This window comes from Bradysia coprophila, unplaced genomic scaffold (genome assembly GCF_014529535.1).
Source record: "Bradysia coprophila strain Holo2 unplaced genomic scaffold, BU_Bcop_v1 contig_151, whole genome shotgun sequence".
Lineage (NCBI taxonomy): Eukaryota > Metazoa > Arthropoda > Insecta > Diptera > Sciaridae > Bradysia > Bradysia coprophila.
The window spans coordinates 8,724,559-8,748,382 of NW_023503423.1; the positions used below are offsets into that span (position 1 = coordinate 8,724,559).

Below are 23,824 nucleotides of genomic sequence, written 5' to 3' on the forward strand. Positions count from 1 at the left end.
ATAAAAAAATGAGACTTTCCGTTGGCGTTTATTTCATTCGACCGCATTGTAACATGTGCGACAGTCAGTATTTATATACGAAATTCCTTTCCACAGAAACCAGAAATTTCTTATGAAGAGGAAATGAAATTCGCGTTCATTTCATTCATTATTGATCCGATCAATCGATCCAGTTCGGATATTGTAACGAAAGGGAAGTCATATCATCAACGGAAATTAGAATTCAGTTTCGATGAAATTCAAAAATTTCACAGCCTCAAGTTAATTTTGAATCAACAAGTAGTTATACCAACAAATGCGTGCACTGTCGCTGGTGTTATACACCATAATATAATAATATGCTACTGAATTATCGTGTAGGCCACCTAGCGCGCAGTAGCTGAAACGTAGCTACAATTTTGATTCGCCTGTATGTAGACTTCATTATATTCAATAAAGACTAAATTGGTCGTGCCGCTGTATTCGTAAATATTGAAATAAGTAAGACCTTCAAAGAAATGAATGAAAAAGAAAATACAATCAATGAATGATGAATGAAAGTGTTCAATAAATTAGAAGTTCATAAAACTCGGTCGAATAAAAAAAAAATCGACGAAAATTGTCGGAAGGAGCTTTCAATTTGAATGTAATCTTAAAGTTCCAAGAGAGGTTTTCAGAGAATTCTTTTAAAAAAATGTCTTTGAATGCAATCAATGAGAATTGAGAAAGATATCAATGACTTTTTTGGAGACGATTGTTCCGATGATGTAATTCTATTTATTGGAAGTAGTTTAGGCTTTTCTAGTTTTTCATTTTGTTTTCTTTTTCTTATTGTGAAAGTGTTACTGAAAAGTCTATTGGAGCTTTTCGGCTAAACAAGGAAAGCATTCATGGCCAATTTAACATTCATAAGACAGATTAAATCTACCATTACCAAGGATTCAGTCTAGACGACAATCTCTAGATAAGCAACACCAATCACGAAGAACATACGAAACGCATTCATTTACAAAAAAAAATCAATCGAATTGAATTCACCAAACGAACGCCAGACATGCTGAAAATATTATCAAATAATTCTAATAAAAATTGCAATAATTGTCGACCTTGGTAAATGAAAAAAAAAGGAATGTGTAGTGTAATGATAATGGATTTATTGTTTGTTTAATTATTACCTGTCAAAGTTAGGTGTGCATTTAGTGTCTGATTCATTGTTTTGTTTTGTTGTTGAAAAAAATTATATGAAGAAAGAAACACAATCAAAGCATTCATGCTTCAGCTGAGTTATAAGTATTACACAACGACTCGTTAATTTTCAAAATTTGATATCAATTTACAAATTAGATACCTATGTTGGGTATATAGGTACGTACATTATGTGCATGTCGTTTGACTTCAGTTAATGAGTATAACATTTACAACCAGCATGTATATATATTTATACGACTTTGCTTCGTTATTGTTATATTATGTTTCCAGTGACACGCTACAATTGTTATCACAATTACGGTCTGACTTCTGTGGACGTGCCATTTTATAGCGCAAAAATGTGTAGCTAGAAAGTATAGATCAATATGCAGATAGTGGCACTTGTCGAATTTACATGTTTTGCCAATGAGAGTAAATGTTAAATGAGTCGGAATTACTCTAATTCCTCAATAGATTACTAAACGCCTCCACTGTCTGTAGGGTAAATAAAGCATCATTGTGGGAAGAAAGAGAGAGTATTTATTTTCGCAACAGTTTCAGTTAATCTAAACATGTAAAAGAAGTGAAATTTACCGAGAAAAGATGCCCGTACTTGCCCTATGGGCATTCAGGATGCCAGAAGATCTCTTTGTTTTTTGTATGAATTAAGTACAATACAGGGATTTTTACGCTTCATACAACGCCCGAAGGGATTTTTTGAGCCAGTCTGGCACTGCGAGAAAACGATAAACATGAAACTTCGTTGCTTAATCGAAACAGTCAAAATCCACAGCGTAATTTTTAGCCACTATATAGACGACAGACTTTCAATGAAATTGTTATCAGTAAGAAATCTTCAACTTGTAGGAATCACTTCCACTTCCTCTCGAAAATTTGCAAGATACTTATCCGCCACTGATGAATAGGAATTCACCGAAATGATGCGTTAGCAGTACTGCTACAATACGCATATTACCAGGGCCTATTATTGAGAATTTGATTTACCTAAATTACTGAATTTTACCGAAATTTACCTAGCTTTTACCGAGTTTACCGAATTTTACCGAAAAAGCTTTGCGGTAAATTTAGGTAAACTTGGGTAATTCTCACTTAATTACAGGAAATTCCCAATAATAGGCCCTGCATATCACTCAAACCCCTCGACATTCATTCCTGTCACGTACACATCATCATGCATTCCCGTATTCGTCATATTGGTTGTAATATAATAACAAACAATACCGACCGGTGTATTCGATTCGAAATTTTGCATAGAGCAGCAAAATATGGGCGCTACGAAGAATCTCAACCGCAACCAAATAAAGAATGGAAATTCTGATTCATCGTCAATTATTTTAAATGAACGACCATTATTTTGGGCAATCGACTTTTTGTTATTCAAATTATCGATCTTCTATCCGAACAATTACGGTCATTTTAAGCAATTTAAAAGCTTACACATATAGCAGAGCACGTTGCCATTTTTGTAGAGAAGCGAGACGGGCACAGAACAACTGTTACGCTACTTTATAACAAATCATTTTTTTTAATGGTGTTTGAATATACTTGATCAGAAAATAACGAAACGTATAATCAACTCGATACAATCAATCAGAAATGGGTGAAAAGCTTAGAAATTCGTTGATCGGTTGTTTCCCCTTCGGTTAATTGGATTTGTTTATTGGTTACATTGATTGGTAATAAATTCTAACGCAAACGTACGTGTGGTGATAGGTTAAGTTGTCGTGTTACGAAACGAAATGTGTTTTTTCAAATCGTAAAACATTTATGCAAATTAGTCCGTTGGGAATGTGCTTCAGATTTTTTGATGGTGGAATGGAAACGGAAATATTTGTCCGTACTGCAAATTATATGGCTTGGGTTTGGAATAGAAAACTATATCTTACGATCACCAATGGTCGTATTTTTGCCAGTTAGATTGATGGTACACTCTTTACCATGAGACCTCCCAAAAATCTATTGGGATCCATCATACAAATGACACTAATCGGTGAACGCGTAGCAACCGCCCACACTTTCTTTGTATTGAGTATTTGGTCGATTACATAAACCGATCTTTGCGACTTAAGAATACTTCAAAGCACTTCGATAACACTAGAAAATACCAAGGAACCAACAATCTCTACAATAACGAAGATAACGATAGAATGGAATAAAAGCGATGTAACCTCAGGGAGTAACTGGACTATAAATAAGTTGTTAACCAACCACTCACAAACGCATTAAGCGAGGCATTAAGGTTTCGTCACATTTTTTTAATCGAATTAACGGTTATCCGATCTAATGTTAACTAATATTTAACACCATACGGAAACAATAAGCCAATCAATGGAAAATAGAGAATTAAACGGTTGCTGACACCAGCCCGAATGACATTTTCATTTGTTTGCGACAGTGAACGAGACGTCGCTTAATTTTGTTGATATTTACGCTACTAGGGACTCCCTACTAGCGAGTGTATTAATTAACTCTGAACGAATAATGCACTCCGAAAGGTAATAGCATCTATTCGTCTGAACGAAAATCGAGCACACAGAGAGCTAATCAACCATTCAATTATTACATACAAGGCGGCCATAACATCGAAATGCGCTTTATTGCACAGATGATATGCACAAAGTCTGTTGGTTTGTTAATAATTGTGGTTATGGTTAATGCTGACGATTATGATCAGCTCATGACACATTTTATTTCAGAGAGCTTTACTGAGACCGAAATAGAATTGGTTTTTTACACGCTAATTAAACATCAACGCTAGTTAATAGTTTGTTGGCTGTTGTTTTTTGCGCCTGGTCTTTTCCTTTGAAGTTCGTTCAAAAGTAGGTATAATGTTGCTCGTATAGCATTTATACACTTTGTACGAAACAATACACGACATTGTTTGGTATTATGGTTTAGGAAATTGCCGAGTTTTTATATTAAAACGAATTTGTCGCTTCTTTTTAAACGTAAAAGCGAAAAAAAAACTGACGAACTACATGCGTGACAGAGCTGCGTTCATGTCATTTTTTTTTCTAAGTTCAACTTATTTAGTTTTGAAATGACCTTATTAACAAAAGGTTATTGTTCCACGGAATTATGTCAATTACGTTTAATGGAACAAGACAACAAACAGAACTTAAAAAAGATATTTTCATTTCAATTCTCGTTTGTGTTAAAGTTAAAAAAAGAATCAATTTACCAATTACGTCGATGTCAATTTTACAACGTCAATATTTACCTTCTTCATTAGATGTATCTAAATGAATACGAGGCAGAGTTTTCGATTTACACTCACCTGAAACGAAAAATAAGAAAAAATTTAATTAAATCAATCAACGAAATGAGACAAGATATGTGTGAATCGGTGAATCCCAATTATTATTGTTCAATAAAAATCGATTAAGTAATTTAATGAAATGAAAACCTTTTAATTGCCACGACCATTTTTACTGACAGTCTGAAATCATTTTGAAAAATTTTCTCACCGACAGTCGAATTTAATTTAATTTTTAAATATTTGAACGTGAAACGACCTTCAATTCAAATGAACACACAAAAAATGCTGAAACGTTTTTTTTTTACAAATTCGAATCATTTAGAATTGGCTGAACTTTAAAGTTTTGTATTTATTTCGGAGATGATTGGCTTGTTATGTAAACACGGAACTTTAATGTTTAAAATTAATCTAAATGATTTCGTTAAACATTCAAGTTTTGTATTCGGAAGTAACACGCTTTTTTTTAGACGTATCAGTCGAGTCAGAGGAAATACTGAGCAGAATTGAGGTGCAACAAAAATTCACAGCAAAATGGAAATGATAATTCTTATCTTCATTACATGTTTCAATGGTTTGGTGCAACGTTTCACGTATTTTTGTCGAAATAATTGATCTGAAAAAAAAGGTGTTCATGCTCGTTCGAGCTTTCAAGTCACGACAATCCGTTACACCTGATTATTTTGGAGAAGTTGTTACTCATAAACCTGTTACTATGAGTGGTGGGCTGATTCACTGGACAAAAAATTGCATTTTTTGGAAAGTACGACGAGACGATTGGCTTAGTGGAATTAAACAAATACCAACAACAAGCTGATCGAGACCAATGAAGTGATTTTTGAACTCACAATGACCGACTAATCTGCCACAACGACCACTGACCCAATCTCCACCCTTTTTTATCTCGGCTGCCCTTCCAGCAAGACATTATTGACACTAACGAAGGTGTTTTCCATACTAACTCAAGCAAAGATCAATGTATACCCTCTGTTACCTAGTATTATTTTTGAGTTGTCACTCATGAGGAATGGAAACTACCGAGGATACTCAATCCAAAAGACTCAACGATTCATTATTATGCCATAATCCTAACTCGCAAAGAGTTAAACCTTCTAAACCTTCCAACATCTAGAACTTGGTGTTTAGAAATGTTTTACAGAATTTAGAAAAGACTATATTCGTACGGATCATTTTATCATCACACATAATGCAACATAATCAAGCTGACAATGACAATCACCACACCAAACTGCACTTAAGTCAAATTTGGTTGTGGAAAATGCCTCTCATTTCATCGGCGATTTTCCAACTGAAAAACAATCGAGTCGAAACACGTTTACGTTTTCAAAATGGATTTGTTTCTGTGTAAATACTGGCGAGATGAAAACATAATTTTCAGTAAAGTGCCTGTACAATTCCAAAATCATTAATAAATTTTAACGTTCACTGTTAGTGTTTATGTTGATGGTGTGTAATTAAACATTGAAATGCGGTACGAATAAACTGTGAAAGGCACAATTAAATTTAATGTTTCGTTGGGATGTTTTCTCTAAATCTAACAATCGAAAGAAATTTTAAACGATAATTGCATTCACTAGATTCACTTTTGTTCATTTGGTTTGTGTTGGTTCTTTGAGTGCACCGATGACTGCAGTTAGTACATTAATTTAATTCATTCTCGCCCGCCAAGATATTAATTGAATTGAATTTATCAAAATGTGTGCCTAAACTGCGGAGCTGCAGTTTTGCGACATTGTGCGTTCATTAAGTGCCTGCCAGTTATATCGTATATCATTTGTAAAGCACATTACCTTCAATGAAAATACTTTTGTTTGTAATGAAATTATCAAAACGTTTTTATGCGCATTAAGCATTAGCCACATTAACCGTGTATATTTCATTGAACCTAAATCACGTCATTAGCTTAATCAGTTCTCTAATGTTCCCAATTAAAGAACTTCGAATTTTTTTTTCCTCTGTTACAAGAGTTTCGCAATAAACAAAAGAGAAATAACAGACATTCGGTTATAACAATGGGTGGTGTAATTTTTCAACGATTTAAATTTTTTATTACATGCGATCAATTCAATTGGGGCACCAAAAAAATTATTATTTTTTCTTTACCTTTCTGATTAGCACGGATCACGTTCACATAATGACAGATTGTATGCAAATTGAGTTTTTGTTGTTAAGTTTTGCATCTCTTTTGTCTTTTTTGGGAGGAGTGAAAACGTTTCTTTTTCTTTTTGAACAATTGAAGATGTTAATGGCATGGTAAATTATGCTCGGTCAACTCGTAAAATTATGATTTTTAAGTCATCCTTTGTTTAGCCCGTCTAGACCAAAGTTACTGATTAATTTTACGAGGGGGAAACCATGTTGGTGAATGATGTTATAAACGGATTTAATGCAAAACGTCGGTGAATGAGGAGCTATGTGAAAGAAACTATTTTTAGGAACGTTGAGTGAACCTTAATTGCCTTCTTAGAATGAAATGTTGAATGAAATAACAAAAAAAGAAGTTTTGCCTTTTGTGTCTCATACCATGTAAACTTAGAAAAGTTTTTCCAAACTTTCATGAGCCACACATGCATGTGACAGTTTTTGTCTCTTCTATAGAGACGAGGTCAGGAACGAATTGCAATTTGTTGAAGTTGTTAAATCGAAAGAGGAACCGAATACGTGCGATTTGACAACAAATATCAGGACGTTTGAGTCAAACGGTTTGACCACTGTTTCGATCTTAGAGAAAATTAAATACGTCTCTCGACTAGTTCGAGTTCAAAAATACCATTTCTCATCAGGCCATGGCAATGTGGCACTTGATACAATGCTTCAAGAACATTATATCGAAAAATCGAATCGATGCAAATGGTTCAAGTACAACTACTGTTGTCATGGCCTGATAAGAAATGGTGTCAAAGATCGAAAGATCGAAAGCAGTGGTCAAACATCCTTCTAAATAAAATGATCCAATCGACATGCATTACGAACGTTATGACATTTACATATGTGGAATGAATAACTTCTCATAATTCGCCCACCGTAACAGAAATTCAGAGTTCCCACTCCTCCTAAAATTCATAAAATTCATGAAATGGACCAAATCCTCCTAAAATCTCCTAAAATCTTCTAAAACTCCTAAAATTCCTAAAATGAGCTCACACTCTCGAAGAATTTTTTTAATAATACTGAAAAACTAAAAACAGTAAAAACCGCAAAATTATGCGGAAATGAATTTGAACTTCTGTATGAACCTGACTCAACTTGCGAAAACACTCCTTTCTTTGAGTCATGCAAATAGCGATCCTGAACGTGGATTTAGCGAAAATAAATACATTATCGAGGATCGCAGTTTGTTAGAAGATGCGACTATCGTGTCACTTCGAACGTTTAAGGACACATTGAATAATATAAACGTCACTGACTTCCTAATGAATCGACGTATTTTCCAGATGTGCTCCAATGTACTTTACTTTTCTCGAACAACAAAAAGTCGAGAAGGTACTACTTCTTAAGAATAAAGAGGCGGAAGATAATCTCAATAAAGCATCTTCACAAAAAAAATCGAGTTCAGAAAAACTTTCCGATATCGAGAAATCTCTCCAGATCCAGTAGAAAAAAACTTTTTAGTGCACAAGAGCTGATAAATGATGGAAACCAAATTATGGTGAATCTTGTTAATTCGAAAGGCGCAGTCGACAAGAAAAATCTGATAAAGGATCAGTTGCTGGCTAGTCAAGACTGGCGTCAGAAAAGAGGAAATCATAAAAGTTTCAATTATTAAACTACATAAGGAAAAATATGTTTTGACAAAAAAAAATAACTTTTTGTCAATTTTCTTAAACATTTTTAGTATTTTACGAAGTGTATGAGAAACAGAGCAAAAATTCCTCCGGAAATTACTTATACAACCTTTCCCACATTTTAAAAAATTCCTCCTAAAATTCTCCTAAAATTACCTTCCAAATCTCCTAAAATACTCCTAAAATTGCCTTTAAAATTTCCTAAAATTCCTAATTTTAGAAGCCTTCCTAAGACGTGGGAACTCTGGAAATTTTGTGAAATTATTTTTAAATTGTCGGTGCTAAACTGAATGAATGATGGGGCCTAACTCCTATAAATATATTCTTCATGTGCTTTGTTCAGTTAAAAATCGTGATAGTTACAAGTGACAAAGGCTTCCAGATCTGACCTTCGTAAAACAGCAAAAATATTCAAACCTAAAATCTAGTACTTCAAATGAGGAAAAACTTATGAACTTGAGCAAATTCTTCTGACTTTCGTATTCCGACGTCAACAGAACGCGACACCACCTGGAATATGCCAGAAAAATGCACTGTTTGCAGTAATGACAAGCCCTTCAGTTAACAACTTTACGATTAGAAGAAATTTATGGTAGAAATTTCGATTGTTATACAAATATTGAGGAAGATGCTCCCATTCGTACATGTCTGAACACATTAATTTTTTTCATAATAATACGAAAATCTAGTTTTTATTTTGCTTGTCGCTTTTTTTTCTGCTGAAAAACAAATATTTAACTTCGTAACAGTTTCATTGTAATAAAAATGAGGATTCTCTCTCTGTGTTTTCGTTCAAATAAAATAGTTCTCACGTAAGTTTTTCTGTGAATTTTAATCGTCTACTCGAAATAATGCAGATAAGTAACGAACACCGTGTAATATATTCCGCTGTAAAAACAAGAGTAGATACAGTGGATAATAAACAGACAAAAAAAACTATAAATTTTTATACAGCCCAGAGATATGAAATACCAGAGATGATATAAGCGACACGAAAACAAAACAAAATGACTCAATCAGAAACTGTACAAATTATGTAGGTTATTCTTATAAATATGTTGCTACAATTATTATTATGAATAGAATGAAGATGTCACACAGTAATTAAAAACTATTTTTTGCTCAGCTTTAAAAAAAAAGAATTATTTCGAAACCATTTTTATATAGAGTGGCAAAAAACCGCATACAATCCAAGTCTATGTAGCCAGTTGAACGAATGGGTCGATTCGGATATTTCTTTGTTATGTTGAGAATCCCGTTCTGGAAGCGGTGAAGAAAAATCATAAAGTCAACATAAAAATTTGACTGGCTTGGCTTTGGTATAAAATTTGGAAACGAAACGAATGGATTCCATAAATGAAATAGAACTAGAAACAAACGAATTTATCTCATTGCTACACATTTTAAAGAAACAACTAGTCATCTGCTATCGACAACAACGACAAGAATAAGCGATGGACTGCAGTTAGTGTTCTCTTATTTATAGCGAAATGTATGATAAAAACATTGAAGTAATAGATTTTTCATGACACCTTAACATTATAAAAATGAAGCAATAGATTAAATGATTTTGGTACTCAAGTTCGAATCAAGCAAGCCTTGAAGAAAGACGTTAAAAAATTTTACTTCGAATTTTAATTCCAAAAATAATTCAATTTTTCTAAATTATTACATAATTAGAACGAACCAATGCTTTCCGTTTTTAAATCAAGTTTTATTTTTGAAAATTTTAATTCTGGAAAATTCCAAAAATTTTCGAAAAATTCTGAAAATTTCGAAAAACTCTGTAAAGCGTTCTGAAAATTACGAAAAAGTTTTTAGGAATTTTTCGAAATTCTTTTTTTATATTTTTCAGAAATAAAACTTCCTAAATATAGGGCCTGATTGAAATGGGTAGCTTACGTATCAAATAAATATTTTTGAGAGCCGAAGATGTCAAAAATCCTCTTCTGATTGTGGTTAATTTCCAGAAAACAAACACTTACGCGTTGCGTTTATTCTGAATCATCTAAATACAAACCATGTTAAGTGGTCTGGGTAAAGAACTGATGATAATAAAACAGATATCCAACAAAAATAAAACGGAATATTTAATTGCAATAAGAACTGCAGTTGGTTAATAGTGTAGTACATCGTTCCACTTCTAAGTTACCATTAACAATAAAAATGGATGATCATCCACTTAAGCGTATTACCGAGAGAAAAAACATACAACGAACATGGTTCAATTAAAATGCACCGAGAAAACATTAGAAAACCATGCCATACTGTTCATAAATTAACGAAAAGTATCCATAAACAGCAAAAAGTTTTAAGTGCGAAAAATAAAAACTAATAACGAAAATTAACTGTAATTAATTGACTAGAACATTCGTATGAATGACTACTACTATAGACTCGAATGGTGTAGCTGGATCAAAAGAACAGGCAAACATAATTCTCTGTTTAGTAATTAATTTAAATTAGGCGTTATAGGCATTTAGTAATAATGCACTCGGCGGTTGATGACGATTCATAAATGTTATGTGTGACCTACTTGAGACGAATGAGTTTTTCTTTCAATTCTGAATATTTAATCGTCAGAAAATCGCGCTTACATGGCAAATTTGTTCTGAATAGGTTTTCTCTTTGCATTATTTAACTGAAACAAAAGTAAACATTCTCCGTACAGTAATGAGATTTGAGTTACAAACAATTTTTTTTTATCGATGGAGAACCTAATTATAAGACACTTTGTCTCGTATCAAAACTGCCAAAAACAGTTAAAACTTTTTTTATAAATCATTTTGAAAATCACTGAAAACACGAAAATTCGAATCGAAATACAAAAATTTTTGATGACATACTGTATTTCTATTCGAATTTTCGTGTTTTTAGTGACTTTCAAAATGATTTATAAAAAAAGTTGTAACTTTTTTTTGCATATGATACGAGACAAAGTGTCTTATAATTAAGTTCTCCATCGATAAAAAATAAAAAAAAATTGTTTGTAACTCAAATTGAACTGAAGCAATGCTTTTGAAAAACATAGAAAGAATAAAAGTTGGATTAATGAAGCTAAGTTGAGTTTGAGAGTTTACAAAATGGGAAATTCTAAAAAAGATCTTGGTTTCAGTTACTAATGCTGAAATTCTAAAATGTTCTGTTCGACATTGGCCCTTTAGAATGTTCATGTTTTCAGAACTAGACGAAATTTTCTTTACGAGCGGAGCGAGTGTCATAAAAGAGAAAAACAGTTTAAAAAAATTTCGAGTCACATATCACTATACCAAAAGTGGTAGACCTTTCAACCGTGTTATAATGATTAGAAACAATAGAATCAAACGGGCAATATGTGCCAATTTAATTCGATTGGGTATGTACCACACTCAAACACCACTTCCTTCATTTAGGCAATTACTTTTTGTATTTATTTGCTTTGGTGAAATGGTGAGGCCTAAGAATAACAAGAACTCAACGTCAAAGCTAACTATTAAAAATACTTTAAGATGACAGTATTGACTGTTGATATTTGTAAACATTGAATAAACGCTGAATGTACAAAGTTAATTCGTAGAATTTCAAGAATGAATTTCAGTTACAGACCACTCACCAGATCTATCGCAGGAAAAATTGAAATGGGATATTTCTGGCACAAAATCCAAATAGTTAATTGAACGAAACAAGTTTGTTTCATTTCCATAAATTGCTGCCCGCTGTCAATAGTTACCATAAAGGAATTAATTATTTTAAATTTATGATAACAAACCCACCGAAACGAAAGCACTAAATCATTCCGTAAAGCCATTTAGTTAAAGGTAAATAACCTAAAACGTACCCACATTCCACTTTATACTTTGCTCACCAAATATGGCTTAATAAAGTCTTCAAATATCGATATACGATGGCTGCCTTATTTGTCAAAATCAGAAATGTATCATCGGCATAGCATGGACACTGTGTAACAACCGATGTGGATAGAATATATCGAAAAGTGTTGAGATTGAATATAATTTCGTAAAAATCAACAAAAGTTAATTTTAGTTTTTATCTTTTACCGAAAACAAAAAAAAATGTTTTTTTTCGTTCTCTCTGACTGGTTTGTATTTTGTGTGTCGAACTCCAGATTATTGAGATCCAGTCAATAGTTCGTATTAACGGCGGATTGTGTAATCATAGGCCGGCAATAAAATGATTAAAAAATTTGTGTTATGTGGGCGGGTTGTAATGCACGTGGGATCACATCACACGATAATAATAATAAAAAAAAGAATTTTAAAATGAAAAATGTAATTATCTCAGCGAAACAAGTTTTCAATATTTTTGTGTATTAGTTTTGCTTGCGAATAATTCTGTTTAAGAAATCACAAACAACTTATGGTGTTGTTTGTCGTTTTCTAATTGTTATGCAAACATTTCGGATAGATTTACCTTACCGAGACGGCCGAATCATGAATGGAAGTGTCTCCCAATTATTAAAATTTTTATATTCATTGAAGTTTGTCTCACAAACCGTTTATGTCGTGATACAAATTTTGAGTGTGGGTTTGTCATTTGAAAGTCATAGCGCTCAATTTTGGCAAACATTTCGATTTGTGTTGTTTGTGAAGGTATTTTGCCAATTACACTCAATGTAAAAGCGAAAATATTGACGCAAAATATGAAACATTGTTGACTGAACTTGGGAATTGAGACAATAATGATGAGGACGATTAAAAAGAAACTAAATGGAACGGTGTCATAACCTTCAATGTTGTCTAGAGGGTAGCCCACACTTATCACAGATTTTAATTCACAAACTCAAGACGACTACCGGATTGCATACTTTCGGTCAAACTCATTTTGCACTCTCTCGGTGTAGACTGTTCAAGTGTTGAAATTTTTAAATACCAAGACCTTATAGTCACAGAAACGATGCATTTAGTTAAACAGCTCTACAAATAGTACTTTAAGCACATTTAAATATTTATGCAATCGACTCAGAAAGAAAAAACCAGATGTGACTAGCTAACCCAATTGTGTAAACTACAGAGGTATACAGAGGCGTCTATCCCAAGAAAAATTGAACCAACTAAGTAAACAAAAAGAATCCAATTTCAACATTTGCAATATTGTAACTCATACAATGCATGCACAGTGTGTATTACACACACAAACCGATGAATGAAAAACCTGTTCGACGGTGAGTGTCGAACTAATTTGTGAGTCGAGCGGCATAGCTCAAACGAAGACACACCAAATTTGTGACATTTTCATGCACTGTAACAAAGTTAATGCGTTCGCAAAAAAAAGAGTGTAATCGAGTACAGGTGAACACCGGGACCGGTAATCATTTTTTTATAAATAAAAATTCACTCGTGTACACGGCAAAAAGTATGAAGATAATTATTTGTGGATGAGTGAAGTGATTAATGCGTTTCCTCATTTTGTTTGCGGAATTTTTCACAAATAGTTCAACCGATGTATGTGATACGATCAACTTATAATGTTGAGTTGAGAATTGTTTTCATTTCGACAGGAAATTTATTTGCGTAGATTGTTGTCTGCAATGAAATTGTCTTTTGCATCGAGAGCACGATTTTTTTTAGAGTCTAGTTCAAGTTGAGCCAGCGAACTTTCTAAAATTTAACCTTTTAGAAACGGCAAGCGAATCGCGTCGTAACGACTAAATCTAGTACTTCATAAAGTGTGTCCTAGTGCTTCTTACAAAATCTATCACATCAATCTATTAGTACAGTACGCATCTGTGTGATAATTTGTTTATCTTCGAGGGGGGGTCCGTTACATAAAAGAACACAAGTTACAGCTCATGGCTTATTCTTGTCGACAACAGCAGACTCAGATGTTTGCTGGTGATGATTGAAATATTGCTGGAATTTGGTTGGGTCTCAACAACTTTCAATAAAACATCGGACTCTCTTTGTACAATCGAAACAAAAATAACTCGACTAGCATGAATTGCAAAAAGTAGATAGAAGTGATACATAAATCAATTAAAAACAGAATCTTCATTTTCCAATTCAAATACACATTATCGTGTGCCTCCTCTATCGCTTTTACTCTATACTTACTACGAACGCACTTGCAATTTTATCAGTTTACATTAGAAATTTAATTTCATTTTTCCTTTTCTTCAATCGAAAACGGTAAAGTGAATACTGCATGCTATAGCATTTCATGTGCCGATTTCAGTTATAAAACCAATAATACAATTCTACAGTTCTGTACCGCAGATGATGCGGAGTCGTTGATATGAGGAATTTGATTAACTTTTACAATTGAATCAATCAATTCTATCCGCATGTTGTTAGGTTGGATCCATGATCGTACGAGTGTACGTAGGAATCTATATCCATCTCATACAGACAGATTGATATATTATGTATGATACACACATATGTTCTTCAAACAAAGATCAGTTGTGCTGATACATCCAACGAAGAATTAATTTAATTTTGCAAAGTCTACGTACAGCGCGTTCTGGTAACGCTAATTTATTCTAATGATCTATCGACTATGAAACCATTACATCAATTAAAATAAATTAGGTTTAGAATGCAGCAAAAAAACGTACGATTACACAAGTAGAGCGATACGATAATGAATTGAAGTGCATACAAATTGCAGACGATTCTAATTAAATTAAGAGATTGAAAACGTAGAAATAATCTTACCGTTTTGTTGGACGTTCACGATAGAACAATTTGTTGTTATTTACAATTCAAATTTTTAGTTAACAATTCAAACCGGCTTCGAAGCGTTTCAATGTTAATTGTAATAAATATAGCTCTGAAGTTGACTTTAACTATCAAAAAAGTAGGCACGATAAACTTTAGTGAATTATAAAATTTGAAATATCTAAAAACGGAAAATTGTAGGAACTGACTTTCATAGCAAAATATATTCATAACATTTTTCAGACTGGAATTCATTGTTGATTTGCTGACACACTTCTCGCTTAAACAAATATTATAATCAATGGTATGCAACTTGGCAAAGAATATGCGCACGCCTTATATTGAAAAATTTGTTGATACAGAGATAAATAAGTGACAGTGAGGTGTAGGTTAGGCTCGCGTCACAATAGAATAAACACATGACTATAATTAGCATTATTTTCTAATCAAAACGTATAGTTACCCTCTGCCTCGTAGTATTCATCACTTTCGCCACGTAAACATGATGCTAATCCACGAGAGGTCCGTCGACTATTTTCCTTTTCAATGTAATGTTCCTCGGGAACTAGCGTTGAACAATTCATGTTGATAGAGCACTTTTTTGTAATTTCACTGCTTTAAGTTCAAGTTTTCACAAGTTCCATAGTTTAACGTTTTTGTTTTGTTATTTTTATCAAAATCGATTTTTACTGATTTGGGATAAAAAATTATTTTCGAGGAAAGGTAAATAAACAAACCGGCAATCGTAGACGTGGAAGATTGAATTTTCTTTTCTATTTTTATATTATACAAAAGTAGTGAAACTGTTTAAAATATGTGCTTTGCACTCCGACACACTGCCACACTCTATACCAATCACGATCAGTTCCCTGTTATTTGGTCCTTAAAGTAGGTTTTACGAATGAGAAAAGGTTTTATGAGAAGTTGCACATTGATCAGAAAAATCCGTATTCATACCACCATTAAAATTAAAAGTTCTAGTGTTTAGCAATTAATGACCGTACAGTTCAGGGCCCATTTCCAGGAATCGCTTTCTTGAAATTCTTCAATTTTAGAATCTCGATCATTTGTTTAGAATTTTCTTAAATTTCTAAAATTTTCAGGAATAGGTCCTGGTACAGTCATTGTGGCCAGTCTTGTGTTTTTCCGTGTCTCCATGAAAAATATATAGTCATCGATGTTTCTAAGTTATAACCCAACACCTCAATTGTACAAGTGTGAACATATGAAGATGTCGTACTTCATTTGTTCAGAACAAATGAAGTACGACATCTTCATATTGTTCTTGAACCATACTTCTTCTTGCACTTTGTTGGAACGATATTATATTGGTCACAGTGGCTTGAACTGCGGTCATAACTAGTACAAAAACGTTTTCCATCCCTATAAGCTGCTGCTACTGTGGAGGTTCATATAATTTCTTAAAATCACAACTCATTTCTGTTGTTCACAAAATCAACTCATATTTCATAAACAAATGAGTTATGATTGTTCAGTTGAATCAACTCAATCAATTTCGGAGATAATGTAGTCATACTTTCGCGATGGTTACTTTAGTCATACGACAAATATTGTCATCAAATATTTGACTTGAAAGGAATATACGGCGTGCATTCAGCCACTTGTTCATAAAATCAACATTGAAAAGCATTTAAAAAATTTATTTTTTTTTGCGCAGAAGAGGTAAATGACAGAAACATTTTAATTTTTTGTCAACGTAAAACCTATGGAAAACAGAAAAACTACCAGCCAGACATTACAATAATAAGCGGCAACATTTTATAAATAACTCAACGAAATACATTAACTTCCCAAAAATAAACAAAAATCACTCCAATTGAATATTAAAGAAAACTGTTCGAGAGATGAAGCAAGCAAGAAAGAAACTTGAAAGAATTATTTATGGTAATGACTGGTATAGAATGACAAAAATTATTTTGTTTACACAAAAAATTGTTTCTCTACATTCGGTTTTTAACTATATAAATCCACCATGAACATATGTCTTTCTAACCGAGAGAAAGAATACAAGTAAAAGTCGATTACACTCGAATGTTGAGCCGTTTGAAAAATAAATTTCATTATACAACGATCCCAGTTAAGTATTCTTTAATAATGATACTTGTACACCAGTACAGAGTGGGATGAAAATGAGACGACACCCACCGTGATGTTGACGATCTTTTAAATACATTTTTCAATGGGATTATGGTAAAACAAAAATATACAGAAAATTGTTTGTCGTCACCACGTATCTACTGAGAGAGGTTTTGTTCATGTAATACAATGTGTGTGTGCATGTCCCGTTGGTATGTAGTTCGGTATGTTACCTACACGTAAATTAAACATACGAATTCACTTCACTTGCAACGACAAAGTTTAATTGTCGATGTCAGATATACAATGCGAAGATTTCAATCAAACATTTCTGAGAAATTGAGACGTTGACTGAATTGATTGATGAAAATCAATTGAATTAAAATATCTTCGTTGAATTCGCTTACTTTGCATGTTTCATGAGTTGAAAATAGGATTTTATGAACGAGAATCAAAATCTAGAAAACGAAATTGCATGTTATGCAGTGAGCGAAACGTTATTGTGGTGCAATTGTCTGGGATCTAGAGAGTTAAAACCTATTTTTGAAAATATTTTTCGAACTGAATCTCTAATGCACTACTTATACACAGATGTCCGACATTTCCAACTATCCAATTGTTCCACGACTTTCATTTTAGATCCCTAGAACGGTCGTAATAGCAGAAAATGCAAATTGTTGTCAAGATAAAGGTATTAGAATAGAGTCAAAACGAAAAATTTGTTGTCGTGCCAGACAAGTAGAGAATCCGGATATTGCACATGTCACACAAGTGAGACCTTTCAATAAAATTTTTAATTTCAATTGAATTCTTCCTCCAAGACCTTACGATGCATGACGGCTACGATTTACACTAGGGCTAATTTGGGAGGTTTCAAAGGATTCCCATGATATAAATGGTATAGATTCCACAAGGGATATCTTTTACCCTTAATTAACTTATGCAATATCGTATGTCTCTCGTTTCCCAATCACTATATGTTACTGATTTGCTGAATTATTTTTTTTTAGTTTCAATTTCTTTCTCCGAACAGACGGAAAAGAATCACTGTCGCGACCAAATTCCCATAAAAATTACAATAGAAACCGTTGATTTACAGCAACAACAAAGAATTCTTCCTGTTTTGCGGTTTTTATTTTATTTATCCTGTGTATGTGCACTAGTGAACGAGTGTGTATCTTTCAACATCCGTTGTGTGCTTCGAACACAGACAATATAAAATAATAATATCCTCCATGCGCTCCGAGTACGTGTAATATCATCTCATTTTACGTGGTAGAAACAACGCATGTGAAAATTAAAATAAAATAAAAAACCGAAACGAAAGTGTAATTTTAAACACAAAAAAAAAAATTAAAATTTATATTCAGTCAGACATCGGGTGCCAGGAGAGTGTATAAAAATATGATAATTTCATTCCTCTTCTATAAACGATGCATCAGAGCCGGAAAATTGTGTTTAATTTGGGAACGCGATCGTTAAAAACATTTTCATCCATGGAAACTGTTTATTTTCATTGAAATGTGTCCAAGTTCAAAGTTAGTTTCTTATTTTAGTTTTTTGTGATTAACAACGAAAGTTTTCCATTGATTTTGAATATTAGAAGGGAAATGAATGCATGTTTCGGATGTAATGTAGTTGTTGAGTATTTTTGGAATTTATTTCTCTGCTTTTCCTGAACAGATTCATTTAACGGCTCTATGTCTACATGAATGACTACAATGCTTTCTTTTAAGTAAAAATTTTAATTGATAAAAACGATTGTTTAATACATTACAAAGCCTCACAAAAAAACAGAATGTTCTTTTTGTGATATATTTTCGTTTGTGTTCGTTTTTACACAACATGTGTTGCCGTTACTTTTTCGTCGTAATTTTCGCGGAACCGTTTTCAAATCAACATGTATTGACATGAAAGACGAATAATTCAGTCACTAATTAACGAACGATATTTTTAAATGAAATTGTTATTGCTTGTCTTTCACTGGAAAAAACGTTCGTAGAAATAATCAGAGAGATCAGAAACGTGAACTAACATTTACTTTGCAGACGGCTACCATTTATTATCGACATTGACGATTTAAGAGTTAAACAATATTAGCTCTGACGAGTATTATGTTAAGAATAATGAAGTAATAGATTTGATGTTAATCTGTCAAAAAAAGTGGGTCAAATAAAGTTGCAGGACGGATTATATGCTTGTCGTCTGTGAAAGCACATACAAATCATCGAGAAAGAATCAAATCTTCTCCATTTGAACACTGAACAGTTCTATCGTTTGGAACATTTGATTCACAACGGAAACGAATATCGTTCATATTCGAATGGCTAACCAAGAAAGTTTTCGTTCATCATATTTGTTATTGCAACCAGTCAAGGATGAACTTTCATGGGATGGAAACAAACGAAAAATAAATTTGCGATCGAAATCTATAAATTTTAGTTCAACTACAACAATAAATCAGTCAAATCAAATCAAACGAAATGTAATTAAATTCAGAGATAAAATTAATTAATCGAGAGAATTAAATCATCGCAAGGCATGCCTCGCGTTCCGTGCTGAAGCCGATAGTTAAAAACGTTAATGGAAGTTCTGTAACATCATCAGATGATGATGAACTATATTTTTTGTTGGAAAGTAATTCAAAACTCATATTACCATTACATGAACTAATTAATTAGCTTTTGGTTCAATAAATTATCGGAAAACAATGGTTTCAGTGTGTAGTAAATATATAGAAAATACTGGAGTATGTTTACGACCAATATGCACAGAGCACAGCTGTAGTGTTTATGTGTATAATAGGCGGAAAGTACACTCTACGTTTTATTGTAGGCAGAATATCCGGCGCCGACTATTAGAATTACCAATGTGTAACGGATATTTCAAAGTTATTTTATTATAATAATGATACCAGATAGTCATGCAGTTTCTATTCATTATTTTGATGATTTTATTCTGTATTAATTTCGAAACATTTCGAGTGATACAGTCCATAAATATCTCAATTGAGATTTCAATGGATTTTTATGTTAGAAAAATAATGAAGAACATTTGGTCGATTTAACCAAAGCATCACCAACATTTTCAACCTTTTTTTTGTTTTGTTATTTTATTGTTGTGAGACGCTGTTGTGCATTGAAGGTAAAGAACTGAAAGAAATGAAGACGTCAATGTCAAATACGCAGAGCTATTCAAAGAATTGTAGTCTCGTCTTGGCACAGACACGGATAATGGATTAAAATTTTCGTCATTACAGGAAAGAGACAATCAAATTTCAGCCAAATATTGCTTCAGCTGATTTTCAGCTGATTCACTCATACAAAACTGGTTATGAGTGTTCATACGGAATATCAGCGGAAGCAACATTAGGCTGAAATTTGCTTGACCTTTCTTGTATAAAGTTCTGTTTGGAATCTTTCGTAAAAACTTGTTCCGATCCCAGCCAGCAAATATTTTATTTTGCACGAGATGTCAAAGAAGAAGATTTAACCAAATGGCAACCCACTGTAAGCTATGGGGAAGAACGTCAAAGTTGTTTCCTTTACTACATCACTACACAACACACTTTATGATTTCTTTTGCGATAAAAAATGTTTTCAAAATAGAATCGTCAGAGAGAAACTGGCGGAGCATTTTATACATAAAACGAAGAGAAACAGTATGAAAACACGTTACATTCAATCGAATCCATTGCAGAATCTTCTCGTCTCGGCAGTTTTCAACTTAATCTTTCGAAAGAGTGGAAGTAAAAACTCTTAGAAAATCTATATCTAGAGGTAACCTAAAGTCCTTCAAAGGCGCGGTTCCAAGATTTTTCTCGGTGTATTGTATATCAACAGCATACTGTCCACGTGTAAGCTTTTAACGTACATGAAAAAAAAACATTTTAAATTAAGGCAATTTGAAATGAGTGTTTAAACTGTGTATGAGTCTGCGGATGTAGTAATTATTCATGGTTTAAATTTAAAGTTTTTTTTTCTGCGTTTCGTGAAATAAAATTTTACGAATGCAATTTGTGCTCAACTAACCATGCAGTTTTGATTAAATCATTTACGATAAAAAATCATTCCGTTTTGTAAATAAAATATCTCAAATATCGTTAAATGTTCGGTTTTCTAGAGGTCGAAGAAGAAAAAATCAACAAAAGTTCTCTTTCTAATTCAGTGTTCGGTGTTCAGGAATTCTCATGCACTTTGAAGAAATACGACATGTCTACGAAATGGTTTGTTACGAACGTCTATCTTGTATAATTTCTTATCTCGTACCTATCGACACAATGTGGGTTAACGCACTTATCAAGTGGTATCCTTGAATCAATCATTTTAAAAGAAAATAGTTTTTTTTGTGCAGGTTTCACAATGGAATAATGAGCCAATTTAATAATTTTTACGCGGCACTGACTTCAATTTTGATGTCTGAAGAAACAGTGTGCCATTTCAGTGGTGTTACCTTGCTGTCGACTAAGTTCATGTTACTATTTTAATTCCAAATGGAAAATGCGCTGACAATTTCGATTCTTTGGTTAGTGTTCATTGAAATTTAATTAAATTTGTGCGAAAAACTGGTGAATGGATTTCAAAATGAGTTCTGTTCGGCCTAATTTTATCCTGTAGCACTACATTGTTTTCGATGCCATTATCTACCTCTAGATTGTTATTATTGGCTTTCTTCGTTGCGTTGTCTACCTCCAACCTTGAAAAATGGTGGGCGCGTGCGATCTGTTCAATTAACGCACATTGCCCCATTTCTGTCAATGGCATCTATCCAATTTACTCGGAAAATGTTTTAATTTTACGAATTTTATTTTCAAACAACCACATCAACATCTTCTATCGTGTAAGATAATCAACATTTTGTGGGTTTTTTTTTACTTTTTTTGTTTTGTGTTTCGGCGGATAAGACTGAAACGTGTGTCGACTTTTCGTCTTGGTACGCACAATTACTACAAAATTGCTAGAAACTTGGTAAAGTCATGAAGAGGAATCTGACGCTAAGAAAATAAAAATTTCGTTCAACATTTCCGCAGTCCTCGGATCAAGAAAAGTCCACTCGTGAGTGGAAATCCCAGGTCAAAGATAATTTGTTGATCACCGATATGATAAGAATCGAATTTGCACCGCTTCTAACTGGAAATTATGAGACATCCCTGGGCCAATGAACTGAACATACCAGCGTGTGCTCTGAAGGCCTAGTGCCAAAACTCAATTTTCTTTTTCATATTGACACCAACCTTCTTCCTTGAGTCTTAGATCAAAGAATCTGCTGGGCAGATACCTGGTGTTAAGTTAAAAATTAGTCCTACGTAAGGCGTTAGTTATTAGATTCATTTTATACCTAAAGAAAGCAGCGAGGTGGCAATATGGAAAGTAATATCAATCGAAGAATATGGATCTGTGAGTATTTTGGCGAGATTATGTTTTTTTGGTACGAAACTGACTCTGAATCCGTAAAGGCCAACACACATTAGCATCTAGTGTCATCGGGAATACGATATTTCTATTGTTTAAATCATCTAAAATCGTTTGAAACCGGTTTTAACAATAGAAATATCATATTCCCAACTGACACTAGATGTGTTGGCCTTAACTCTCCCGAAGTAGTATTTAAAGAAGAAACGAGAAAGAACTACAAATGCTTTCAAAAAGACGATGACGAGGAGGGTAACAATTGTGCGTAAAACTACTTTCCTTTGAAACTATTTTGACGATTCTCTTATGTTACACTTAGGAGTCTGAATAGTCCACCATGTGCTTGATAGAATCAATTTCTAGTCCTCGTCTCATTTCACTAATTAGAGTGTGTACGCGAGATACATTACGGTCGATTTGTACAATAAGCGTCGTATGAGAAGCGTTGTTATAATTCATTTAAAATATTCGCACCAAACGTGTTTGAGTAAACTATTTTTAGAAAATTGGCTCTCGATCGTTTTCACGCTTCTACATTAAAACTAAATTTTTTTTATTTTTTGTTGAAAATACATTGAGCAAGATGGTCTAGGTGTTTTGTTGTTTTTGTTTTTCGAAACACTGGGCGTAATAACAACACGAGTGCTAAAAATGTAAACAGAAATGAAGACACTTTTGACACCGTGTGTATGAAGAAGAAAAAACCGATAATAATTTTAATAATTTTCATCGAATTAATAATCACATTTTAATATTTAGACACGGATAACCCGTCGACTGTAAAGTAAATATTTGCCTCGATTAAGTAAACTTGAGTTTAGTGTAATGTTTATCGTTGTGTATTTACTCGAATCTCGGATCTGACGAGATATAAATATTACATTAGATACGATACCCACTGAGCACTTTTGATTGAAGAAGGTCGATATAATGAGAAATCGAAGTAGGAAGAAAAAATTCATTCACAGAAGATTGACGAAATAATTCGTTAGTTTGTTGACATATTAAAGTGTAGTTTTATGTGAGAGAATACGAAATGCTTTTATTTTTAACACTCTGGATCGAAGGTTTCGAAATAGCAATTTTATTGCCTATCTGTAATGATGATATATGTGTTGCCATAAGAAGGTTTTGGTGTCGGAAAGTGAAACCAATAATTCAAAGTTCTCTTAACATTCCACGGAAAATTCTTACGATGCCTCAATGTTACGATGGTTTCAGTGAAAGCAAAATAGAAAATAGATTTACGGCATTACCGCCTATTTTGAGACAAATATGTTGATAAAATTCCGAGAAAATTGTATGCAATTCAAACAATTTAAGATTTTCCTTTCTAAAAAGCCCATTATTTTTCGCACTAAAAGCATAGCCTAATGCCGAATGGTCAATTGGTTATATTGCTTCATACAG

The 23,824-nt window shown here is 33.1% G+C and overlaps 1 protein-coding gene across 6 annotated transcripts in view; it reads right to left on the reverse strand.

Moving 5' to 3' along the window:
- LOC119074862 (ras GTPase-activating protein raskol) overlaps positions 1-23,824 on the reverse strand; it is a 103,827-nt gene that overhangs the window by 27,898 nt on the left and 52,105 nt on the right. For 2 of the 6 annotated variants that reach the window (XM_037181180.1, XM_037181179.1), the window contains exons 2-3: positions 15,370-15,595; positions 4,409-4,465 (exon numbers count right to left, since the gene is read on the reverse strand). The exons of the other annotated variants lie outside the window; for them this stretch is intronic. In XM_037181180.1, the coding sequence (XP_037037075.1) occupies positions 4,409-4,465; positions 15,370-15,490 (178 nt within the window). In that variant the 5' untranslated portion in view covers positions 15,491-15,595. The remainder of the gene's footprint in view (positions 1-4,408; positions 4,466-15,369; positions 15,596-23,824) is intronic. 6 annotated transcript variants of the gene reach the window in all.